The 24,205-nt window shown below is 48.9% G+C and overlaps 1 protein-coding gene across 1 annotated transcript in view; it reads left to right on the plus strand.

The window, feature by feature from the left end:
- PIK3R5 (phosphoinositide-3-kinase regulatory subunit 5) overlaps positions 1 to 24,205 on the plus strand; it is a 76,371-nt gene that overhangs the window by 38,697 nt on the left and 13,469 nt on the right. The window contains exons 2-5 of the mRNA XM_024127929.2: positions 9,537 to 9,652; positions 11,479 to 11,579; positions 13,988 to 14,056; positions 14,843 to 14,981. Coding sequence (XP_023983697.1) covers positions 9,550 to 9,652; positions 11,479 to 11,579; positions 13,988 to 14,056; positions 14,843 to 14,981 — 412 coding nt within the window. The 5' untranslated portion in view covers positions 9,537 to 9,549. The remainder of the gene's footprint in view (positions 1 to 9,536; positions 9,653 to 11,478; positions 11,580 to 13,987; positions 14,057 to 14,842; positions 14,982 to 24,205) is intronic.

The following is a 24,205-nucleotide window of genomic DNA, read 5'->3' on the forward strand; positions in this document are numbered from 1 at the left end:
GGGGGGGTGGGAGGGAGGGAGACGCAAGAGGGAAGGGATATGGGAACATATGTATATGTATAACTGATTCACTTTGTTGTAAAGGAGAAACTAACACACTATTGTAAAACAGTTATACTCCAATAAAGATGTTAAAAAAAAAAACCATGCAAATAGTCAAGAACCATATGATCTGCAGAAATTGAGAGAGCTGAACAAGATTGGCAAGAGAAGGGGGTAAGGGAGCCAGGAAAAGAGAAAGGACTTTGATAACAGATGTAGTTGACAGTTCTTTATATTCCTTAAAAAAAAAAAAAAAAGAAGTATATAGGAATTCTAGGGACTTTCCCGGTAGTCCAGTGAGTAACACTCCGCACTCCCAATGCAGAGGGCCCGGGTTCGAACCCTGGTCGGAGAACTAGATCCCGCATGCATGCCGCAACTAAGAAGTCCACATGCCGCAACTAAAGATCCCGCGTGCCACAACTAAGACCTGGCACAGCCAAAATAGATAAATAAAATAAATAAATATCTAAAAAAATTATATAGGAATTCTAGATCCAGATTCTTGCTAAGAAATTTTAAAATCTGACTCGAATGATACTGTCGGAAAACCTAAATTTACAAAGTTGACATGTGAAGAAGTTGAATACCTACACAGCCCAAAAACTCTGGAAGGAATTTGAAAAAGTATTTAAAATTAATCTTGAGGAGAGGAGCTGAGGTCACTCACTGCCGGTCCGTGGTGTCTGATTCTCACCCAAGCCAGAGGGTGCCATGACTGTCCTGGGGTTCTAGACTCAGATTCTAGTTATAGATTTGCCACTTTCTTTTTTAAAAATTTATTTTATTGAAATACAGTTGATTTACAATGTTGTGCTAATTTCTGCTGTATAGCAAAGTGATTCAGTTATGCATATATATATATATTCTTTTTCATATTCCTTTCCATCATGGCTTGTTACAGGATATTGAATATAGTTCCCTGTGCTATACAGTAGGACCTTGTTGCTTGTCCATTCCATATATATTAGTTTGCATCTGTTGATTCCAAACTCCCAATCCATCCCTCCCCCACTACCTTCCCCCTTGGCAACCACAAATCTATTCTCTATATCTGTGAATCTGTTTAGATTCCACATATAAGTGATATCGTATGATATTTGTCTTTCTCTTTCTGACTTACTTCACTTAGTATGATAATCTCTAGGTCCATCCATGTTGCTGCAAATAGCATGACTTCATTCTTTTTTATGACTGAGTAAATTCCATTGTATATATACACATCTTCTTTATTCATTCATCCATCAATGGACATTTAGGTGGTTTCCATGTCTTGACTATTGTAAATAGTGCTGCTATGAACATATGGGTGCATGTATCTTTTCAAGTTATGGTTTTGTCTGGATATATGCCCAGGAGGGGGATTGCTGGATCATATGAGATTTGCCACTTTGTAATCTGAACAAGTCCTTCATTGCTTGGAGCCTCCATTTTCCTATCTGTAGAATGGGAGAGTTGCACTAGATGGTCTCTAAGGTGCTTTCCTAGTCTTATAGTCTAGTGTATAGTCTAGCATGTGTGTGGTGGGGATATGGGTGTGAGTGTATTTGTAAAATAGAAAACGTTACTATGCATCAGAGTCATCCAGGGAGTGTTTTATTTCTTGGCCTGATCTCAAAGCCACCTGGAGTTGAAATGTATACATTAAGAAGGCACCGCGATAGCTAATAGATAGCATTTATTGAATGCTTATGTTATGTGCCAGGCACTATTCTAAACATTTTCCACTTATTAACTTATTCTGCTCAAGCTTCAGCTCTCGCAGACCCCAGGAACACACCTGGCATGCCCTGTCCTTTTAGGGGACACCAAATTGGTGATAGACGCAAATACATCAACATTTTATGGAAACATTTGGTCATAGTGTTATCAAGATATTCCAGAATATATTAACTACTAACTTTTCCTAGACTGCCATCAAAATGAAAATACTGTTTAAGCATTCTTCCAGAAAGCCCTCAGAGACCCTCTAAAAGCCCCAGAGATTCTCAACCCCAGTTTAGGAACATGGGGTTAGGGGATTTTGAGGCAGCCAGCTCTGTACTGGTCCACCCACCAGTAATTAATTAGGAACTGTGACTCTTCATTAAATAACAGTTAAATCAAGTTCGTGAAGGGCAGTGAAACTTTGGATAACCACCTGGAAAGATACAGAAAGGGTGTGTAAGGCTATGTAACTATATGAAGGGTTACATAGATCAAAGTATATACCCTTCACCAAGCTTCCCCTAATGCTACAATTTATATGACATTGTACAGTTATCCAAACCAGGAAATGATCATTGGTACAAATCCTTATTTCGATTTTAGCCAGTGTCCCCCTAACCTCCCCTTTCAGTTCCAGAATCCAGTCCAGGATCCCGCGTTGCATTTAGTTTTTGAGTCTTCTTAGTCTCCTCCAGTCTGTGACAGTTCCTCAGTCTTGCCTTGTTTTTTATGACCTTGACTCTGGTGAGTTACTGGTGAGTTATTTTATAGAATTTCTCTCCATTCAGTTTTGAATGATTTCTCATGATTAGGTTGTGTGGTTAGGAATTTTTGACAAGAATCCCACAGAGGTGATGTTATGTCCCTTTCAGTGCAGCATATCAGGATATCAGGGGATATGTGATGTTGATATGTCTTTTTATTGGTGCTTTTAAGTTTGGTCATGAAGTTAAGGCAGTGCTGGATTTCTCCGCTGTGAAGTTATTGTTTTCTTTTTTTTTTTTTTTTTTGTAATTGATCAGTTTCTTGGGGGGAAATACTCTGAGACCATGAAATCTCTCATTTTCTCTCAGATTTTCTCTCACAGATTTTAGCATCCACTGGTGGATCTTGCCTGCAATAATTATTACCGTGGTGTTTGTCTAACGGTCATTTTGTATTTCTCTCATTCCTCCCGCATTTACTAATTGGAATTCTTTTGTAAAGAAGACCTGTCCCTTCCCCTCCATTTATTTTTTTTAGTTTATTATTTATGACATTAGTGTAGGCTCATGGGTATTTATTTTATCCTATGAATTATAATCCAACACATTCATTATTTAGTTGTTCAAATTGTCCTGGCTTTGGCCATTGGACACTCCTTTAAGCTGGCTCCCATGTCCTTTTGACATTCCCCATCCTTTTTCAAGTACTGACTTATTTTCTGACTCTACAAGATGTTCCAGGTCTTCAGGTTTAACTTCTATATTTCCTGTCCCAGTCCTAGAGTCAGCCATTTCTCTAAGGAGCCCTGGTTCCTTTGATTGGAGAATGATATTTAGAGACGAGGGTCTGGGCACTAGGTGTGCTCATCGTTACTGGGAACTCGTTGTTTCTAGGCTCTCTCCGCAGACAGAGCTAGAAAATATATGCATGCATATTAATCCAAGCTCACACACATCTGTTTTTCACTTCTATACGTATCTATCTGAATGTGCACGAAAAACCATGAGTTGATACTGATTTCTCCAATTCCAGTCCAACACCATGAGGTGGTTCATTCTAGACTTCTCCCTTTTCCTTATCTGTAACTTCTTTCTCCAACAGTGAGAAACTGGCTCTCATTATCTGTGATCTGTTTACGTATTTGTTCAGTCCTAGCATACACATGAAGAAGTTGCAGGGTTTTTAACCCACATCCCTATAAGAAACAGATTTAGTAACTAGAACACAGTATTTGTATGTGGTTCTTTCTGTCTTTAGCCTTACAGTGTCCAGTGAAAATACTACTTTCCAAAGTTACACAAGTTAGTTCCTGTATTCTTCACTCCTTCCAATGTGGTTATGCTAATCATTTATAGTACAGTCAATTTGTTGTTTGTTTCCCATTTTTGTCCCCCGTGCCTCCCCATATCCTGGTCGATTTATTTATTTCATTTGGGGTATGTAAAATATTGCTGTGGTTCTAAGAGTCAAAGCCAGATGTGAAGGTATCCCCAGAAAAGTGCTGTTCCTTGTCTCACCCCCATCTCATTCCCTTACCCTCCCCCCATCTCACCCCAGTCTCTTTGGTTTCTGGTGTATCCTTCCTGTATTAGAAACGAACATTTAAAAAATTAGTGTGTAGAAGAGATTCTGCCTTACGAGGAGGAGAGTGGTGACCGAGAAGGGAGGTCAAGCCACAGAGGACAGTAGGAAGGGGGTGAGGGAGGAGTGACCCAGGACTGAAGCGAGTGGGGTCAGCGCGGGACCACATGCCTCAGTGCTTCTCTTATGTCCACCTGTGGGACTGAGTCTTCAAAGCATGGGCCTGGAATATTCCAGAACACCAGGGAAGCAGTGTGGGGTGCCGCCAGACCCTGGCCCATACTTCCCTCCCTAGGAGATGTGGACCCTCCGGTTCTGCCGTTTTGCACTAAGTCCCCCAAGAAAAGAAGCTTTCTTCCCAGCTGCATGGGGGGGCTGCATCAGGAAGCTGGACCCAGGCGGGCCCTGCCCCTCTGACTAGCCCTGCCCAGGAGGGGAGACGACCCCTGTCTTGCATCACAGGTCATGTCAATGTGTGAAGAGGCGGTCTCCCTGTGCCCTTGGGCACCCCCTTCCCCCAACCCCCTCCCCCTCCAGCTCCAGCGCTCACTGTCCTGTTCAGGGCCCCCAGGAAGGACTCATCCTTACTGGCTCAGAGGAGGAAGTTGGAGGTGGCAGCAGGCCCCGTTGTTGAATGTCTCAACGCTACCCCACTGTGGCGGGGGGGCATTCCCATTCCTGGCAGCAGCTGGAATTTCACAACTCGAGCTCCTTTTAGTAAGGTGGGAGCGGGGGTTGGGAGGGGGATGCCAGGGGAAACCAGGCCTTGCCCACCAAGGCTTTGAGAAAAGGCATCATCCTTGGGGAGGGAGAGGTGCCGCCTCTTCCCCATTCATCTCCGCCCCAAAGCCCCTGGGGTTCTGCTGACAAGTCACCAGAAGCGGCTGATGACTGACGCGTCAAACAGAAATGAGCGTGCCAGAGGGCCAGGTGGTGAGCCGTGCAGTGCTGGGTTTACCCCCAGGACAGCTCGGCTGAGGATCCCCGGCCAGGCTCCCATCCCTCGGCTCCCACGGCCCAGCGCCTTGGGCAAGTCCAGCCTCTCTGAAGACCCAGGGCAAGCTCTGGATGGCCTCAGGATGCCGGGGAGCGGGGGGCGGGGGCACCCCGGGAACTCTGCCCAGTGCCCGAGGATAAGGTCTTGATCGTCTCCAACGAACAGCAGAGGACGCTGAGGCCAGGAGACGGGAAAGTCGCTCGGGGCCCAGAGAAGGGAAGATGCGCGGGCCACGGGCATCGGAGCGGGTGTTGGGGAGCAGCCTTTAGCCTGTGCAGGCTGCTCGCAGCAGCCCCAGGACACCGCTCTAAGGATAGGGCTGCAGCGGAAGTGATGTCGAGGAGGATGCTCATTTGCATCTTGCCTTTGTATCAGTGACGCTGTGACACAATAGGGCAGGGTGACTCATTCCTGCTTTGTGACCCAGCCAACTTGTCTGTCGCAGCAGAGACTGGGTGGTGGGATCTTTAAACCTAGTTCACAGGGTTCAGCCCTCGCTCTGAGCTAGAGAATGACCGGGCCCCTCAAGCCACCATGGTCATCGCCCGGTCCAGCCTAGATTGTGGCTTCTGTGGGCCCTGGTCCTCTTTCTGGAGGAGGCAGGGCTGCAGTGGACAGCTGGCATAGACAGACATGGCGGGCTCAAGATTCCCAGCAACTGGGAGTGCGGGGCTCCTAATTAATGTTAGTTAATTGAGCCTGCACTCGCTGGGGTAGAAACATGAAATAGTTTGATCTGTCTCCCAGTAACTGCATCTGACTGTGCCAGGCGGCAGGCAGAGCCAGACTCCCCGCGTCGCCACCTCCTAGCTGTGTGACCTTAGGCAAGTTGTTTAACCTCTCTGTGCCACAGAGTGCCATGCTCCCTCCAGCTTCCCCCCAGGGTGGTCCAACCTTCAGCCTCTTACTGCTACGTTTCCCTCGCCCGGCTAGGGGCCCTCCAGGTGAAGAATCAACAAAACAGCTCAAGTCTAGCTTTTCATCCAAGTATCTACCGCTACCTCCACCCTTCCGCAAGGAGCTCACATCTTTGCCTTACCCAGCAGGGAGCCTGCCAGCCTCCCCTTCCCCTCCTCTTAGCCCTCCCACGGCTCCCAAGTAGCCCAGAAGTACGCTTGCTGGCTGGATAGAGAGTGAGCTGAGAACAAAATGGCAGCATCCCCTCCTGGCAGGTGTCCCGTCTGAATAAGGGATTCTTTTTAAGCCCCTCTGCCCTTGGCCTTGGGGAGAGAAAGGAGGACCCTCTGGAATGGTCGACAAGCCCTCCTCTCTTCCCAGTACTCTTGTATTGACGGGGGTTGGGGAGTGGGCAGCTGTACCAGTTCTGGCCCCGCACCTCCCGGCAAGCCCCGCAGCGTGGTTGCCGGCCCCTGGCCCTGACAGCTCACGGTGACTCTTAGCACTTTAGCAGGTGGGCCGTTGAGCACCCTCTGTGCTCAGGAGTTGTGCCTCACCTGCCCTGTGGGGTTTTGGAAGTCCTGCTTTGTATCCTAGTCGAGTTTTTCTGGCGTTGATTCTCCCGGCCCCGCCCAGACCCGGGGCTGCCCCTTGGGCTCTCTGGGTCTCAGCTCCTCCTCTGAGCACCGCCCCGGGGGGCTGATCGGGGACGAATCAACCTGTGGGGACCAAGGCCCGCTGATGACGTCTGGGCCAGCCGCTCACGCTGCAGACTCATCCTTTGGAAGGTGCCCGGTCTTCTAGCTCCTCCCGTGGGTGCCGTCAGCCCCGAGCCTGCACAGGACCGAGCTCAAGAGGGTCTTGCGCTTGGGTGGCCACTGCAGCCAGAAGGGTGAGGCCGCATCCTGAGTGTTCGTGCCCAGGGACACGCATCCTTGCTGGGCACCGGCACACCCGGGGCGGGGGGGGTGCCTGACGTCTGCCTGGCGTGGCTCAGGGTCCACAGACCCCCTGTCCGGGCTGCACCCAAAGAGTCGGCACACAAAAGGCCCCAAGGTGACCCTGAAAGTTGCCCTAGCAGGGCCCAAGGACGTCTTTGGACATCCAGGTGCCACTAATGGAAACAACCAAGGTCCATGGTCCTGACTCACCAGTGAAAGTGTTTCTGATCTCAGTCCTCCACCTCAGCCACAGGGAGGTGGGTGACCTGGGGGGCTGGTCCATCCTGGGCCCTGTGCTCCAGGTCTCAGCCCTTGGCAGGTCCATTTCTGCACCCAGACCTTTGCATCTGCTACCTCCTCCTTCTGGAACATTCTTCCCCCTCACTTCTCTCCTGGCCTCCTCATCCAGCTAAAATGTCCCTTCTGAGAGGCTCTCCTGACCTCCCAACGACCTGGAGGGGGCGCCCCACTCGGCTCCCTCCCAGCACCATCACTTCCTTCTCAGCGTATACCCCCCTCTGCCGTGACCTCTTTCTTTGTCTGTTAGATCGTTCCCTGTCTCTGTCTCCTACCACGGGGCACGCCTGCTTCATTCACTGCTGTGTCCTTAGTGCCTGGCACATAGTAAGGGGTTAGTAAATCCATGGTCCATGGAAGAATGAACGCGTGCGTGCTGCTTTCCGTGTGCCCACCCCCGTGCCATCCCAGGGATATCATCGAAGTGGAGTGAAGCTGGGCAGCTCACAAAGGGCTTCTGTTTCTCTGGGTGCCTGGTTCCTTCCTGGCTGGGGAAGCAGGAGGTTTTGCCTACTGGGTCCACGGTAGGATTTCCTAGCTCTTTGCATGTCGTTTGCATGGCTCAGCTCTGAGCTCTGTGCTTCTGCTTGTGGTTTCCTGGTCCAACCCCTGTTCCACAGAGTTGGACCACTGCTTCCTTGACTTCCTTCTATGACCTGGCCTGACTGGCCAGCCGTGGGGGTCTCCCTGGACGGGGTGAATGCAGTGAAATTCCCAAGGGAAAGTGGGCTTGTGGCAAAGACCGTAACAGGAGAGCTTTCGTGTCTTTCTTTCTTTTTCTAAATTTATTTATTTTTGGCTGCGTTGGGTCTTCGTTGCTGCGCGCGGGCTTTCTCTAGTTGCGGCGAGCGGGGGCTACTTTTCGTTGCGGTGCGCGGGCTTCTCATTGCGGTGGCTTCTCTTGTTGCGGAGCACGGGCTCTAAGCGCACGGGCTTCAGTAGTTGTGGCTCGCAGGCTCTAGAGTGCAGGCTCAGTAGTTGTGGCACATGGGCTTAGCTGCTCCGCGGCATGTGGGATCTTCCTGGACCAGGGCTCGAACCCGTGTCCCCTGCATTGGCAGGCGGATTCTTAACCACTGTGCCACCAGCGAAGTCCCAGCTTTCGTGTCTTGGAAGCTCACTCAGCGCATCCACTGTGGCGTTTAATCTTCTCAACAGCCCTGGGGCTTAGTACCGTCATCACACCCATTTTACAGATCACTAAACTGAGGTTCAGAAAAGTTTAAAGAAATTGCCCATGTGCATGGCTAGCAAATACCAGAGTTGACATCTGAACCTATGTCTGTTGATGCCAGAGGCCAGGCTTATTTGCTGCACTGCACTACCTGTCACAGCTTCCTGAGGGACCCAGGAGCCCTGACACATCACTGTGAAGCTGGGCTGGCCCTGCTGGAGGCTCTCAGAATGTGGCCCTTGGCATGGTTCCCCCCCTGGTGCCAAAACCCCTTCTTAGATCTCCTCCTCAGCGGCCCTCCAGCCTGAGCTAAACACCCCGGCTCTTTCCTCAGTAGGACGGGAGAAGGAAGGGGGTCCTTTTTTATTTTGGCTGTGCCGCGTGGCTTGTGGGATTTCAGTTCCCCAGTCAGGGATTGAACCCGGGCCCTCGGCAGTGAGAGCGTGGAGTCCTCTAACCACTGGACCGCCAGGGAGTTCCCAGAGGAATTCCCAGAAGGGGGTTCTTTGAAAGACCAAGCCAAGCAAGGTCTTTGAACAACTGGTAACATCGCTAAGCCTCAGAGACTGCAAAGAAAAATGGCCAAAGTGGCGGTGAGGGCAGAAAAGGACCAGGGGCCTGTGGCCTGAACACGCAAGCAGAGGGTGTGGCAGGGTGGAGGTGTGGCATATGTGAAGGCAGCCCCTGCCGGGCCCCAGCATCAGAGCTCCAGGCACACTGGCGGGGAGCTCTGTGACCTTGTCTGCAGGAGCAGGCTCCCTGGCCATCCCTGAGGGCTGGGGCACGCAGGCCTGGAAATTCAGAGAAGGTCCCGCATGTGATCCTGATTTTTCCTTTGAGGTCTTCCTGCCCAGCACTGGGGTCTGGTCACGCCGTGGGCACTCCCTGGGCTGTTGCAGCCACTCACCCCTGCCGGGGGTGGGGGGGGCGGGCGGGGAGGCGGGAGAGGGCCGCACCTCTCCACTCCCCCTGCCACCCCTCACTTCCCTTAGCCTGTGCTGTCGGGCCACAGGCGTGCCCCGTCCTGCCGTTCTGAGTGGCACTTCCAGGAGCCCAGGAGCCGGTCCAGCCCTGGAGGCAGCTGGCTGACGGCACCGGCTGTGAGTGCCCTCTGTCTCTGCCAGCTGCCCTGCTGGGCCATGTGCTTCTCGAGTCCGGCCTTCTCCAGGCTGACCAGCGTCTGTCCCCCATGCAGGCAATGACTCAGGATGCAGCCAGGGGCCACGACGTGCACGGAGGACCGCATCCAGCACGCCCTGGAGCGCTGCTTGCACGGGCTCAGCCTCAGCCGCCGCTCCACCTCCTGGTCAGGTAGGTCCCAGGGAGCCGGGGAGGCGCATCTGGGGCCCAAGGGAGCTTCAGGGGCTGTGGTGAGCACTGGTTCAGGCACGGAACTGGCAGGTTCTGGTTCCAACCCTGTGTGTGTGACTCCCCGGACCTCACTTGGGCAGATGCTCAGCACAGCACCTGATGGAGAGTCGCCCTCTGTGGGTGGCAGTTTCTCCTTTCCCTCGTGCTTCCTTCCTCATCCTCCTCGTGTGCTAGAAGCATAGCTCCCTGAAGAAGGTATTGGACCAGCTTAAAAATGCCACACTGCTGATTTCAAAAGAGCAGCCGGGTATTTATAGACAGTTCTCCCCAGAATTCTCCTGTTTTCCTGGTTTCTAGTTTTCTCCACAGCCCCATCCTCCTCTTCCCCATAGAACAATGGAGCATCTCAGCAGAACTTCAGGGAATAGGAGGCCTCCATGTTCCATGATCCCCAGGACTGAGAAACAGGGGTATCTGCAGGCTGGGGCAGTTGTCTCCAAGGCTAGAGATTAATTTAATAACTCCTTATGCGCATAAAGATTTTCCACATCTCACTTGCCTCCCTAACTACCCCATGAGACAGATACCCATGCTCCTTGAACATAACTGGTTCCTTCCTACCTCAGGACCTTTGCACTTGCTGCCTGCAATTCTTCCCTCAGAACTACGCTGAGCTGGCTCCTTCTCATTCGGGTCTCAACTCAAATGTCACCTCCTCTCAGAGGCTTTCCTTGGCCTCTGGAATTAAGCAGATCTGACTTAAAACTGTCTCTCACTGGCTGTAGGAACTTGTGCAAGTCCCTTAGCCTCTCAGGACTCACCTGCCTTGCCTGCAAAATGAGAATAATAACAGCAGGAACCACCTTCCCGAGGCGGGGATGGGAGATTCAATGGAGGTGATGTGTGAAAGGCCTGGCACCTTAGAGGTACATAGTAGGTGGCCGCTGAATGGCAGTTTTCTTCCTTCTGGCCTCCTACCCAGGTTTTAATGAGACTAAGCTTCTAGAATTGAGGGGCCATCAAGTCAAAGAATACAAAAATATCTGACTATAGCAAATTTTACTAAAACCTGTGACCACGTGAACACACTGCTTGGGGCCTGCAGCACTTCAGAAGGAGCTCATGCACATGAGGAGGCCGCTTTCACCCCCACTGTTCTCATTCCCCATCTCACACACACACACACACACACACACACACTCACACACACACACACACACTCACACACACACACACACACACACACACACACTCACACACATACACACACACCCCACAGACCTCTGTGACTGCCCCTTTCATATGGGGGGAGTTTACCCATGCTGACTGCAGGGAAGCAGAGATTGACCAAATAAGAAAGTCTGGGGAAGTTACTAGAGGGACAAAGTGCTCCTCATAGCTTTCAAACTAGAAATGAATGGCGCTTCCCTTTCCCGGGCTCCACTGCCCAGCAGTTCCGGGAGGTCCCATGGCTGTTGCAGACTCAGCCTTGTGTCCTGGGGTGGCGATCTCTGCTTCTGTGCCCCTTCCCTGCATCTCGGAGGATGTGGGAAAGCTGGTGCTCTCCAGAGGCACAGGGAACAGAGTCGTGGCCAGTCCTTGGCCTCTAAGGGAGACCCCAGCCCCTCTCTGTGTCTCTTGAGCCTCCTGTCTATGCAGGAAGAAGAAACTTATCATTATCTTGATGGGGCACAATAGGGTCGAGCGTGTTGATCCAGAATTTCCTGAGACTCTTACTTCAGGAGGGAATATGCCCCGGTGCAGCCCCAGGAATTGCACTTCCCTCCATCCCACAACTGACCCCTGGCCTCTCCGTCCCTTTGCAGCTGGGCTGTGTCTCAACTGCTGGAGCCTGCAGGAGCTGGTCAGCAGGGATCCAGGCCACTTCCTTATCCTCCTGGAGCAGATCCTGCAGAAAACCCGCGAGGTGAGGGCTCGGCCTGGGTTTGAAGGGCAGCGCTGGGGTCAGCCTCATAGAGTCGAGAAATAGGTCCCCACAGAATGTCACTTCTGGGGTGCCTGGACCACCAGGGGGCTTCGGAGGCACTGGCAGCCTGAGTTCTCTGCTTCGGTGGTGTTTGTGGATTGAAGGCCTCGGGAAGGGGCGTGGTCCTTTTGCTATGAACATGTTCTGGGTGAGCCAGGGTCCCGAGTTTAAGCTGCTTCTTAAGACAGACGTTGCTTGTAAGTCAAGGTGTCAACTACAAGGGAGGGAGGGCGCGCTACCGAGTTCCCTTCCCCCAAAAGACGCAAAAGAGAAAACTCATTGGAGAGGTAAACCGAGACCTCCTCTAACAGTTCAGTAAACAGGCTCCTATGACTCAGAAGAAGAGTGTGTTTAAAGCTGATCTGGGGGACTTCCCTGGCGGTCCAGTGGTCAGGACTCCGCACTTGCACTGCCGGGGGCGTGGGTTCGCTCCCTGGTTGGGGAACTAAGATCCCGCATGCCGCGTGGCCAAAAATTTTAAAAAGAACAACAAGAAAACCAACCTGATTTGGGCTGGGGTTCCAGAACAGGCAAGAGTCCCTAAAGAGAATGGCTCTTTCATGTTTTATTTTTATTTTTAAATACATGACTGAGTTGGAAAACACATGTCTTTCTCAGCTGTCCCTTTACCTCTAAGAAAAACGTCTTGGTTTATCAAGACACCCAAGGTTTCAATTCTGGCACCACCATTTACCTGGTGCTTTTATACCCCGATCACAAGGAGACCAACTCAGAAGAGCTGAACCACCTCTGAAGTGCTTATCTTATAAACCCAAATATAAAGGAACAACTACGGTATAGCAACAGGGGAGGGTTTTATAGAAGGGGCCAAGCAGCAAGGGTACTGCACACATGGTCTATTCAGGACCATGAAGGAGAATTCTATTTCATCCTGCTGCCATCGCGAGGCACAGCAGAGGTGGGGCTTTCTCTGCTTCTTCAACACCCACGAATTCCAGAATGGGTCGCGAGACCACTGGTGTTTTGACCAAAGAATTCTAAATTGTGTCTATACATGCTTGTTTGTGGTGTGGTGGGTGAGCTCTATCAAAGAGATGATTCACAAAAGAATAAATAGAACTTTTAAACAATATGGAAAATGTTGCTTCAGTTATAGTAAAATAAATGTAAATGAAAACCATAATGACACAGCTTTTGCCTAGCAAATTTGCAAAAACATTATAATAACCAATGCAGGGAAGGGTGTAGTGAAATGGCACTCTCATACATACACAGTATTATAAATGGCAAAATTCTTTTGGAAAGCAATTTGGTGATACATTTCGAAGATCATAAATATGTTTACAGTCTTGTATCCACTCATTCCCCTGCTTGAGCTCTATCCAAGATAAGTAATCCAAATTATAGAAAAAGGAGTATGCACAAAGATTTTCACTGCACAGGTACTTAAAAGAGCAAGGAAATAATCTCAAGTGTCTAAAGCTAATAAATTATGGAGATCTACCAGAAGGAGTATTATATAGGTAATAAAAATGATGGATAGTATCCAAGGGTAGAAACAAAATTTAATATATTAAAAAACTGTGGGGAATTCCCTGGTGGTCTACTGGTTAGGACTCGGCACTTTCACTGCTGGGGCCCGGGTTCTGTCCCTGGTTGGGGAACTAAGATCCTGTAAGCCCGCAGAGCCTCCCCAAAAAAAAAAAAATTGCATCATTAAATTGTATTAAATGGTTTAGGGAAAATTGATCAAACATTTCCAAAAATACGGAGTGAGATTCCAAATTCATATTATACAGAACTCTAGGTGGATTAAAGGTTTAAATTTAAGAAAATGAAGCTTCCAAGAAAAGAACAAAAAACATATATGAATATTTACGTGAACCTTGCATGCAAAAGTGAAAATCCATAAAGGAAAAAGCTAACACTTGTAATTTATGTACATAAAAAAAATCCGTAAAATTCAAAGACCAACAACAAACTGGAAAACATATTTACAATACAAATAATAGATAAATGTATAACTAGGAGGGGGAAAAATATGGTCTTAGAGATGATGTAGCAAAACAGAAATCCATTTATAATATTGTATGTAAAAGACATGAAGCGTAAAAATATGCACCCAATGATTACAACTTTGCAGAGGAAAATACACAGAGAAAAATGGTGTAAGGAGAAGTACATTGAAATATTAGTAGTGGCTGAGTTTGGAAGGGGGATATCGTGGGGTTTTTTTTTTTTACTTCTGTTTTCTAAATGTTTGTCTTGTGATTACATTACTTTTCACTTAAAAAAAAAAAAGAAAAAGAAAAGAAAGGAATAGAGAAGAGAGCAGTGCTCCGTTGTGCACCTGTGTTGAGCCTGCCCCCCTCCTGTCCCCCGCACAGGTCCAAGAGAAGGGCACCTATGACCTCCTCGCCCCCCTGGCCCTGCTCTTCTACTCCACTGTCCTCTGTGTAAGTTCCCGGCTGGGCCAGGCTGGGGGAGGTTGGGGAGGAGAGGGAAGAACAGCCTCCACGGAGGGGGCAGAGCCCTCACAGCTCAGAGGATAAACACACAGAGAGAGAAACTGTCCACCAATGACACTTCAGGTGGGTGTCACCCCTCTGATGGCTTCAGATTAGCCATTTGAGAGGCCTCCAGTAACTCCACGTGGATGCCATCATGCCTGGAGTATCTGGCCACCCATGGACGGGATGCGGTCACAGCCCTTTCACAAACCACAGGAGAGATTCTGTTAAAGACATGTGATGTCCACCTCCTTTTGTACCCCAGTGCCGTCACCCCCTGTTCACCAGACCGGTGGCGTCAAATGACTCCAGGTACATTGAGTCAGTCCACTTCAAAGAATAAACATTGGCCTCTCGTGAGGATATTTAAATAAAGGCGGTTTAGGCATTGAAGACCATTCCTCGAAAGGGGTGGCAGCGGTGGCACCATTTAGGACGACCTCCAAGGTGACAGCTTTTCAGAGAGGCCCTCTGGGGTATTTGGTAAATTGTTATGTTTGGTGAAAACAAGGCCCCTGTAGTAGAGACGTCCTCGGGCACCATCTTGCCCATCTGTAACTCACTTCCTATGGGTAACTTTCGATTCTGCCTGCCCTCGTCCTGGGACACACTGCTGCCAGGAAAAGTGTGCCCTTTGTGGAACATTCCAGAAAGGAGCAGGGTCTGCTCTGGAATATCAGTGAGCTTTCTCTCACCCGGACCTCACTGCCTGCCGCTCCCTCTCCATCCCAGACTCCACACTTCCCACCAGACTCAGATCTCCTTCTGAAAGCAGCCAAAACCTACCACCGATTCCTGACCTGGCCCGTTCCTTACTGTAGCATCTGCCAGGAACTGCTCACCTTCATCGATGCTGAACTGAAGGCCCCAGGTAAGTGTTGAGGTGGCACGCACGTGGGGCAGGGACCATGCGGGCAGGAGGTTTCCAGCTTTTCTGAAACTGGTCTTTGGCTCTGGCCCCCCTCACTTCATATCGTTCAGCTCGTCTCTGCCCGTGGCCTGCTTCACAAGCCTGGAGCCCATTTTCATGATTCTAGTGCTCCATGTCTGCCTCAGCATCAGATGGCTGAAGGCAGCAAACACCAGCAGTAACTCGAGGAGGAGCTCTTAGGGGTAGCTGAGCAGGGGTTCAGGGCAAGGAGACCCCACCTCCTGGCCTGTGCCTCTGCTCTGGTTAGCCAGGGGGTCTCTGAGGCTGCCCAGGTCAGACAGAGAAGCCCACACAGTGTTGACAAGAGGCCCTTTTTTGTTCTCTTTACCCCAGAACACGTAGGGGAATGCATGTGTGAATGGACTCAGTGCTGGCCGGGGAAGGTGGCTGGTACCAGGAATGAACAGGTAGATGGGTACCACGACAAGTGTGGGCGAGGGCCTGGTACTGTCCAAGTTCTCATATGTGGATTCTGAAAAGTAGTTCCTGAGAAATTGCAGGTGCTATAGCAGACAGGAAAATGAGGTCTAACAAAACTATTGTAGAGCCAGAAAAACACGATCCAGTATGATTTACCGAGAGGTGGTTCCATATTGGAGTAATTCATCACATCAGTCGCTCAAAGGAATAAAGTCGCACAAACATCCCAGTAGATGCCTCGGAAATGTTTGATAAAATTCAGCTTTCATCCATTCCAAATAAAAATATTTAAGGTAAAAAAGAAAAGAAATGAAAAAAAAATTCAACATCCATTCCTGATATTCAAAGCCCCTCTAATATGTGGAAACTATTAATATATGGAAGGGTCCTTAATAAGGTAACAACCCACTAGGAGCGTTTCCATTATTAAGTCAGTAATCTTCCTCTTCGTGCTTGTAGGTATTTTGCCCATGAAAAATAAATAAATAAATAAAGAATATTTCCTCTTTCAGAAGGATAAAATTTTAATTACATAGAGATCAAATAATTGCTTATCTGTCAAGACTAAGAGAATAACCCAAAGCACTGTCAGACTAGTAATTAGGTAGCTAAGAGCTTTCTTATCTAATAGCATCAACCAGTAAGAAAACATAACGTGGGAAAAAACAATTTACAATAGCAACTAAAACTACAAGATAAATAAAGAAATGTGAAAAACCTACATAGAGAAAACAAACTACTGTAGGATAAAAAGTTTAAGAGACAGGGCTTCCCTGGTGGCGCAGTGGTTGAGAGTCCGCCTGCTGTTGCAGGGGACACGGGTTCGTGCCCCAGTCCGGGAAGATCCCACATGCCGCGGAGCGGCTGGGCCCGTGAGCCATGGCCTCTGAGCCTGCGCGTCCGGAGCCTGTGCTCCGCAACGGGACAGGCCACAACAGTGAGAGGCCTGTGTACCACCACCAAAAAAAAAAAAAAAGTTTAAGAGACATTGCTGGATTGAATCAATATTGTAATAACACCAGGTATTATGGAAATAAATGTAACTGCAGTCAAAAATACCAATAATATTTTTTTTAATTTAACAAAATAAAGTCTATTGGACAGAATAAATGCTCTACAGTAGGATTTATTATGTACTTATGTATTCTTAAGGAAGCGTAAGAATGGGATAGTTCTCTACTAGGTCTTTAAAAGTACTGTAAGGCTATAGTTATTAAAATAGTACACTGTTGGTATAAGAATAGAAAACTAATGGAACTAAATAAAATAGCAACGAACAGATTCAATGTATAAAAATGTATTATATGACAAAGCAGCATCCTCAAATCAGTGATGTAAACAATTGGTCATTTAATAAATGGTATCAAGACAATTGACCAAAAAAAGGAGGGGATTAAAATTCTATCTCAAAAAAAAATTGAGTTCTATTGAAGACATAAAAATAACTTGAAGATGGAGTAAATGTTTAAGTGTGGAAATCAAGACCATAAGATTTTTTAAAAAAGACCATAAAAGTAATGGAAGAAAAATAGGGGGGCTTCCCTGGTGGCGCAGTGGTTGAGAATCCGCCTGCCGATGCAGGGGACACGGGTTCGTGCCCCGGTTCGGGAAGATCCCACATGCCGCGGAGCGGCTGGGCCCGTGAGCCATGGCCGCTGAGCCTTCGCGTCCGGAGCCTGTGCTCCGCAACGGGAGAGGCCGCAGCAGTGAGAGGCCCGCGTACCACAAAAAAAAGAAAAAGAAAAATAGGTTACATGAGCCTAGCTACAAGGGTGTTCATTGATGCATTCTTTTTAATAATCAACCAATTCCAAAAAACTTAAATATTGTACATAGTTGAATAAATCGTAGCAAAGTCATTTGGTGGAATCCTCCTCACTTATTAAAAATGAGATCATAGAAATAAGGTTACTGAGATGAAAAGATGTTGAGTAACGTGTTGAGTAAAAAAGCAGGCCCCCCCAATACTAAGTACGTTGTAATCCCGTTTTTTTTCCCTTTAAATCTGCATATGCACCACACCCTGTTTAGTATTGGGAGTGTCTAAGTCTCATCGTGTGCATTAAACACACACAGGACAGAAGTACCAAATCTTATTCCCTAATAATTCAGGGACCCTAGAAAGCGCAGGACTGAAGCTTTATATGAAAATTCCTTTGGAGAGGTTTATGACTTCCTTCCCCAACTGATCATCTGATTTGTCTGCCCAACCAATCAGCTGATCTGTCGTCTCCCAACCAATCAACTGATTTGGCTGCCCAACCAATCAGCTGATCTGTCGTCTCCCAACCAATCAACTGATTTGTCTGCCCAACCAATCAGCTGATCTGTCGTCTCCCAACCAATCAACTGATCTGTTTGCCTAACCAGTCAGCTGATCTGTCTTCCCCCAGCCAGTCAGCTGTCCGTTGTTACAGGCACAGGCTAGGGTAGCCAAAGTCTACCCATTACGTGGACCTTACCTCCTGGTAGAGACTTGGGTGGAAGAATTAAGAAATCAGGAAGGCCTTCAGGAGAAGGGGTTGGACTAGGAAAGGTGCTGAGTGAGGCTCATGGTGAATAGACAAGTCAGGCAACCTAGCTTTCCAAGGCACCCTAAATGAACAAACCAATTTAATCTCTTTCATTCCCTCGCTCCCTGCTGCCCACCCCCAAACAAACAGATCTAGATCACTTCTGGGCTTCTTGCTGGTGACCAGAATTCCTTTAACAAGAACGCAGAGCTTTTCTTCCTTTCTATAATGAGACAGAAAGGATTTAAAATGCAAATGTCTTGGCAGGACCTTCAGTCTCTACCAAAGATCTAAATGATTTTACTTTGAAATGGGTAAAGGAGAGGTTGTCCTGGGGGAGGGCTGTCTGTCACCTGCGTGCAGGGGGACGCTTCCCAGTTTCAAGTGGAACCAGCTGTCTCCCCTCAGCTGGATGCACGCTATGCCTTGAGATGTTTTTGTGGGCAGCTGAGCAGGAACTCAGCTCCGAGCAGCCCCCGGCGAGCAGATGTGGGGCCAAGGGGTGGATGTGGGCTGTGGGGAGGCCCGGACTCGGGGACGTGGGGTTCTAGGCTTGGGGGACAAGAGCCAGGCAGAGCAGCAACTGGAGATGGAAATGGAGTGAGGGTCCTTGGACTCAGAGCAGGGAGGACTCCTGGCACCCTAGTCGCTCACTGCTGAGGGTCTTCCCCTGGACCTTGCCCCTGGGACCATGTGAGGGCTCAGGTATGCTGGGGACAGAAGCAAATGCCTGGAGGGGGACGTTCAGGCCAGGCTCCTCGTACCAGGAACGCCTCCTCTTCCAGGGAAAGCAGAACCGAAATAGGAAACCATTAGCTCTTTCTTGTGTCAGAGAGTCATTTTCAAACAGTTAAAAAAAAAACAGGCACTCCTACAAATGTATAGCGAGCGTGTGTCAAAACGCATTCAGTTCGTTACTGAGGGGACCAGCAAGGTGGGAGGGCTGGTTTAAAGGAGGGTATGAGAAACTGAAATAAATATCTAAGCCACAAAAAGATGGCAGAATTAGATACAAAATTAGTTAACATCATATGAGGGAATAAAACATCACACAAGGGAAAAAAACCTTTGAAGTTATCTTTTATAGTGAGCAAAAATTACTCATCTCACATCCACAAGTGAACCTCTAACTTCACAGAACCTGAGCCCTCATGAATAGCAAGTAGTAAATTAAACCAAATTAGCTCCTTTTACGTAACCCTTAAGTGGGCTAGTTAGGAAGTGCTTTGGTGTGATTTTTGTAAAGGCACGTGGTAATAGTTTTGCCTTGTTGCTGAGTAGCTCCATCCGCAGTAACCCCAGCTGAGAGAGGAAATAGGAGGAAGGGAGAGGGGCGGGAATGGGGGCCCCGGCGATGAGCTCTTGGGGAGAGGCTGAGGCTCAGTCACTTGGCGGTTACCAGTACTTGGTACTAGCCCATCGCCGTTTCAAATCCTGGGGCTGTGGGGCCTTTGGCAAGACATTGAACGTCATAGGAACCTCAGTTTCCTCATCTGTACAAATGGGAGTGTAAGAATGTCTCCGTCTCAGCGGTCTGTGAGGATGAATGCTGGCCCATATTGGTTTCCCATTGCTGGGGACAGTAGGGTTTGGGGTGGTGTTAGCTTAATAGATGGATCTTGGCAAGGTCACAGGGAGAAGGTGACAAGGGACCTGGGGAGCTGGGCCCTCCACCCATGGAGCCTTGGGGAGTCAGTTGCCATGGAGATGAGGGAAACAGTTTATCCCACTTTGATGTGGCTGGGTGGCAGAGGAAGTGGGCAGGTTATCAAGCCTGAGGGCCTCCCCCTTCTTCCTGACTCCGCTCCCAGTAGGGTCGCCTACTGCCTCCATCTGGGGGTGGCAGGAAACCTCACGTCAGTGCTTCCGGGTCCTGCCCACCACACCCCTCTTGGGTTCAGCCCATATGTTGGTTGAGTATTTATGCCCACACAGCTGTGCAGACCAGAATACTTGTCTGCAGAGAATTGGTCTGTCATCCTGAGGGGTGACAGTGAGCATCATATGTGAGAGTCACTCTGCAGTTTTCAAAGCACCCAAAGCTCCATGATTGTATCTCACCCAGACCACAGCCCTGTGGAGTAAGGGAAAAAGCAACATTACTCCCATTTTGTGCGTGAGACAACCAAGGCTCAGAAAAGTTTGATGATTCTTGCTTTAGCTATACAGTCAAATGTGAGCGAAGGAACATGGGCTTTCGGATAACAAAGACCTGTGCTTTGTCACTTATTAGCTGATGACCTTGGACAGGTTACATAAGCTCTCTGAGCCTCCTTGTCAAAAGTAGGACTGCGTTCATAGCAGCTCTGTTTACAGTAGCCAAGACACGGAAGCAACCCAAGTGTCCATCAACAGATGAATGGCTAAAGAAGATGTGATACACACACACACACACACACACACACACACTGGAATATTACTCAGCTATAAAAAAAGAATGAAATAATGCCATTTGCAGCAACATGGGTGGACCTAGAGATTATCATACTAAGTGAAGTCAGACAAAGACCAATATCACATGATATCACTTAGATGTGGAATCTAAAAAAATGATACAAATGAACTTATTTACAAAACAGAAACGGACCCACAGACATAGAAAACAAACTTACGGTTACCAAAGGGGAAGGGAGTGGAGAGGGATAAATTAGGAGTTTGGAGTTAGTAAATACAAACTATTATATATAAAATAAATAACAAGGATCTACTGTGTAGCACATGGAACTATATTCAGTATCTTGTAATAACCTATAATGGAAAAGAATCCAAATCACTTTGCTGTACACCTGAAACTAACACCACATTGTAAACCAACTATATTTCAAGTTAAAAAAATAGGACTGCAGTTGTTGTTGATGATGAGGAGGAGGATGTGATGAGGATGATGTTGAGGATGAGGATGAGGATGAGGATGTTGAGGATGAGGATGAGGATGTTGAGGATGAGGATGTTGAGGATGAGGATGAGGATGTTGAGGATGAGGAGGACGTTGGTGATGAGGATGAGGATGTTGATGATGAGGATGAGGATGTTGAGGATGAGGATGAGGATGTTGATGATGAGGATGAGGATGAGGATGTTGAGGATGAGGATGAGGATGTTGATGTTGATCATGAGGATGAGGATGAGGATGTTGAGGATGAGGAGGATGTTGATGGCAGTGATGGCGTTGGTTGCCTTCACTGAGGGCTGACAGTGCATTCAGCACTGCTAAGGGTCAGTGTCATCTATCCTCAGAACATCCCCCTGGGGAGTTACTATTATTCCCATCTTTCACGCGATGAAACTGAAGGCCAGACAGTTTAGCTGGCCCATGGTCACATAGCTAACGAGAGTTCTACCACTTGAACTCATGTCCATTTGATTCCAGAAACCATATTCTTTGACTCCAAACACCACATCCTCATGTTCACATGAAGCTGTGTTTCTACCAGGAGGCATAGGCAGGGGATTGTGTGTGATGAAAGGCCCTGGGCGGTCCCAGCTGGTGAGCACTCTCCCCGCTTGGGCAACTTCTCCTGCCCTTTTTCCTTTCACTGAGCACGTGCCCACCCTTTGACCTCCTTTCAAAGCAGGAACTAACCTGTCTCTCAGCTGGTGGCAGGTGAATCCTGAATGTTCTTCAGCGGCAATATGTTGCTCTGGGACATGACTGATCAAAGAATTTGCATTTTATACTTTTTATCTGTGATTATGGAATGAAAGGTTTACACCCCTTGGAAGAACGTCAAACGTCATTGGCTGTAGGTGGGCCTCTGTGCCGTCGTTATGGAACGAACACTCTGACACCAGATGCGTGGGGTTCCCCCACCCACCAAACAGTTCTCCAACTCTCCAGGCCCCAGCTGGGTATCCAGCGATTCAGTTCAGTTCTGACCCAAACTACCTGGAGTCTGGCAGACCGTACAGGCTAAGGGCTCAGTGCCACAGACCACCCCTATTTCAGGTACCAAGTCCCTTACTTCTGACTGTCCAGCTATATAAATCGGGGGTTCCCATGACCTCCTCCTCAGGTTCTTTAATTTGCTAGAATGGCTCACAGAGCTCAGGAAAACACTTTACTTCCATTGACTGATTTGTTATAAAGGATATGATAAACAGATGAATAGCCAGGTGAACAGGTACATAGGGCAAGGTCCAGAAGGGTCCTGAGTGTAGGATCTTCTGTCCCTGTGGTGTTGGGGTGCATGACCCTCATGGCACATGGAAGCACTCCTCCCAGCCCCGTAGCTTGAGGTTTTTATGGAGGTTCTGTTATGGCGGCATGATCAATTAAATCTTGGCCATTGGTGGTTAATTCAACCTCCAGCTCCTGGAGGGAGGAGGGGAAGGCAATCACGTGGTTGGCTCCTTCAGGCAACCAGCCCCCATCTAGAAGCTACCTCAGGGCCCACCAAGAGCTACCTCATCGGCATAAACTCAGGTCTGGTTTAAGGGGGCTCGTTGTGAATAACAAAAGACGCTCCTCTCACTCGTAATCACTCACTTTCCTCAGGAAAACAAGTTTTAGGAGCTCTGTCTGAGGAACTGGGATGAAGACCACATATATGTTTCTTATCATATTGCAATATCACAGGGAGGTTTGAGGAAAAGAGTGGAGGGCACCTCTTCCAGAGTTCACAGGCTGTGATTGGTTAGAACTTAGCCAGCTGCCTATAACAGCCCACAATAACACTGGCTTAAACTCATAAGGGTTTGTTTTTCTCTTACATTAAAAAAAATCTGGAAGAAGGCAGTCCAGGGTTGACACAGTGGTCCCACGAACGTTCTGGACCGGCCTCCTCCCATCTTTCTGCTCCACCATCCTTAGCAGGAAACATCGTCCTCAGGTCACTTCATGGTCTAAGATGGCTGCTGGAGCTCTGGCCATCATGCCCCCATTCCAGTTAACAGAAAGGAGGAAGTGGGGGGGGGTTGCAAAGAGGGGTCTTCCAGAGGCACCACCCAACTCCTTCTGCAAGGGAGGTTGAGAAATGTGATTTATCAACCGGGCACATTGCCCCGTGTCCCGTTGGTGAAGGAGGGGGTGGGGGTTGGGTAGATGCCCAGAAGTCTCTACCACGTGTGACTTACGAGTAAGAGGGGCTGGAAGGCCTGGACTGGTCCTGTTGGGTGACTATCAGCAGGGTGCTGAGAGGGCTGGGGCGGCAGGCCTCGCCTCCCCCACCCCCAGGCCTGGAGACTGTGCCAGGCTGAGGCCTCGTCCATCCCACGGGCCGTTCCAGGGGGTCACTGCGGCATATGTCTTTTCTTTTTTTTTTTTTCACATCGGCCTATTTATGCCAAGAACCAAATCCCCTCTGCGTGCGTGTAGTGGAAACCTTTCCAGTGGTTTCCTTCCCCTGTGTTTTCCTCTCGCCTTCCTGACCTGGCTCAGGCCACACCCCTTCCCACCCTCCACGTGCTCCCCGCCCTGGATTTATTCACACCTGAGGCCGTGCCTCACCTTCCTGCCCAGGGCCTGCTGAGGCCTCATGGCCTGAGTCCCCGATTCCCGCAGACTCTCTAGAACCCAGGCCCGTCGCAGAGATGAAGGGCAGGAAACTGCTGCCCAGGGGATCCCAGAAGGGAGGAAAGCATAAGAGGAAGCCAGCTGTCGGGAGGGTTTGTGTCAGGGTCCGATGCTGCGGGTCAGGAGAGGAGCACAGCATCGTCTCCTGCTGGGACTGAAATGCAGCTAAGGCGGGGCCCCTCCTGTCTCGCGCTGGCCCCGAGGACTCCGTGGACTCTGGCGCTCACCTTCTCAGGGGAAGACAGCCAGCAAACCCGGACAACGTTCTTGTTGCCCGCCGCACGGATAGGCACCGTGCCACGCCCTCAGCGTGGGACGTCCTGTAAGAGTGTCGTTAATGTGGAGCCAGTTCCTGCTCGGTGGCACCAGGGTGATTGTCGTGCATCCTCTGTCTTCCTAGTCAGCTGTCCTGTGCAGAACTGGCCATTTCTAGTCACCACTTGAAAAAGGGGAACGGGGGGAGGGATCAATTAGGAGTTTGGGATTAACAGATGCACAGTACTATGTATAAAATGGATAAACAACGAGGACCTACTGTGTAGCACAGGGAACCATAGTCAGTATCTTGTAATAACCTATAACGCAAAAGAATCTGAAAAAGAATAGGTAGATATATATATGTATAATTGAGTCCCTTTGCTGTACACCTGAAACTAACCCAACATTGTAAATCAACTATACTTCCATCAAAAATAAAATAAATAATTTTAAAAATTTAA

This window comes from Physeter macrocephalus, chromosome 14 (genome assembly GCF_002837175.3).
Source record: "Physeter macrocephalus isolate SW-GA chromosome 14, ASM283717v5, whole genome shotgun sequence".
Taxonomy (NCBI): Eukaryota; Metazoa; Chordata; class Mammalia; order Artiodactyla; family Physeteridae; genus Physeter; species Physeter macrocephalus.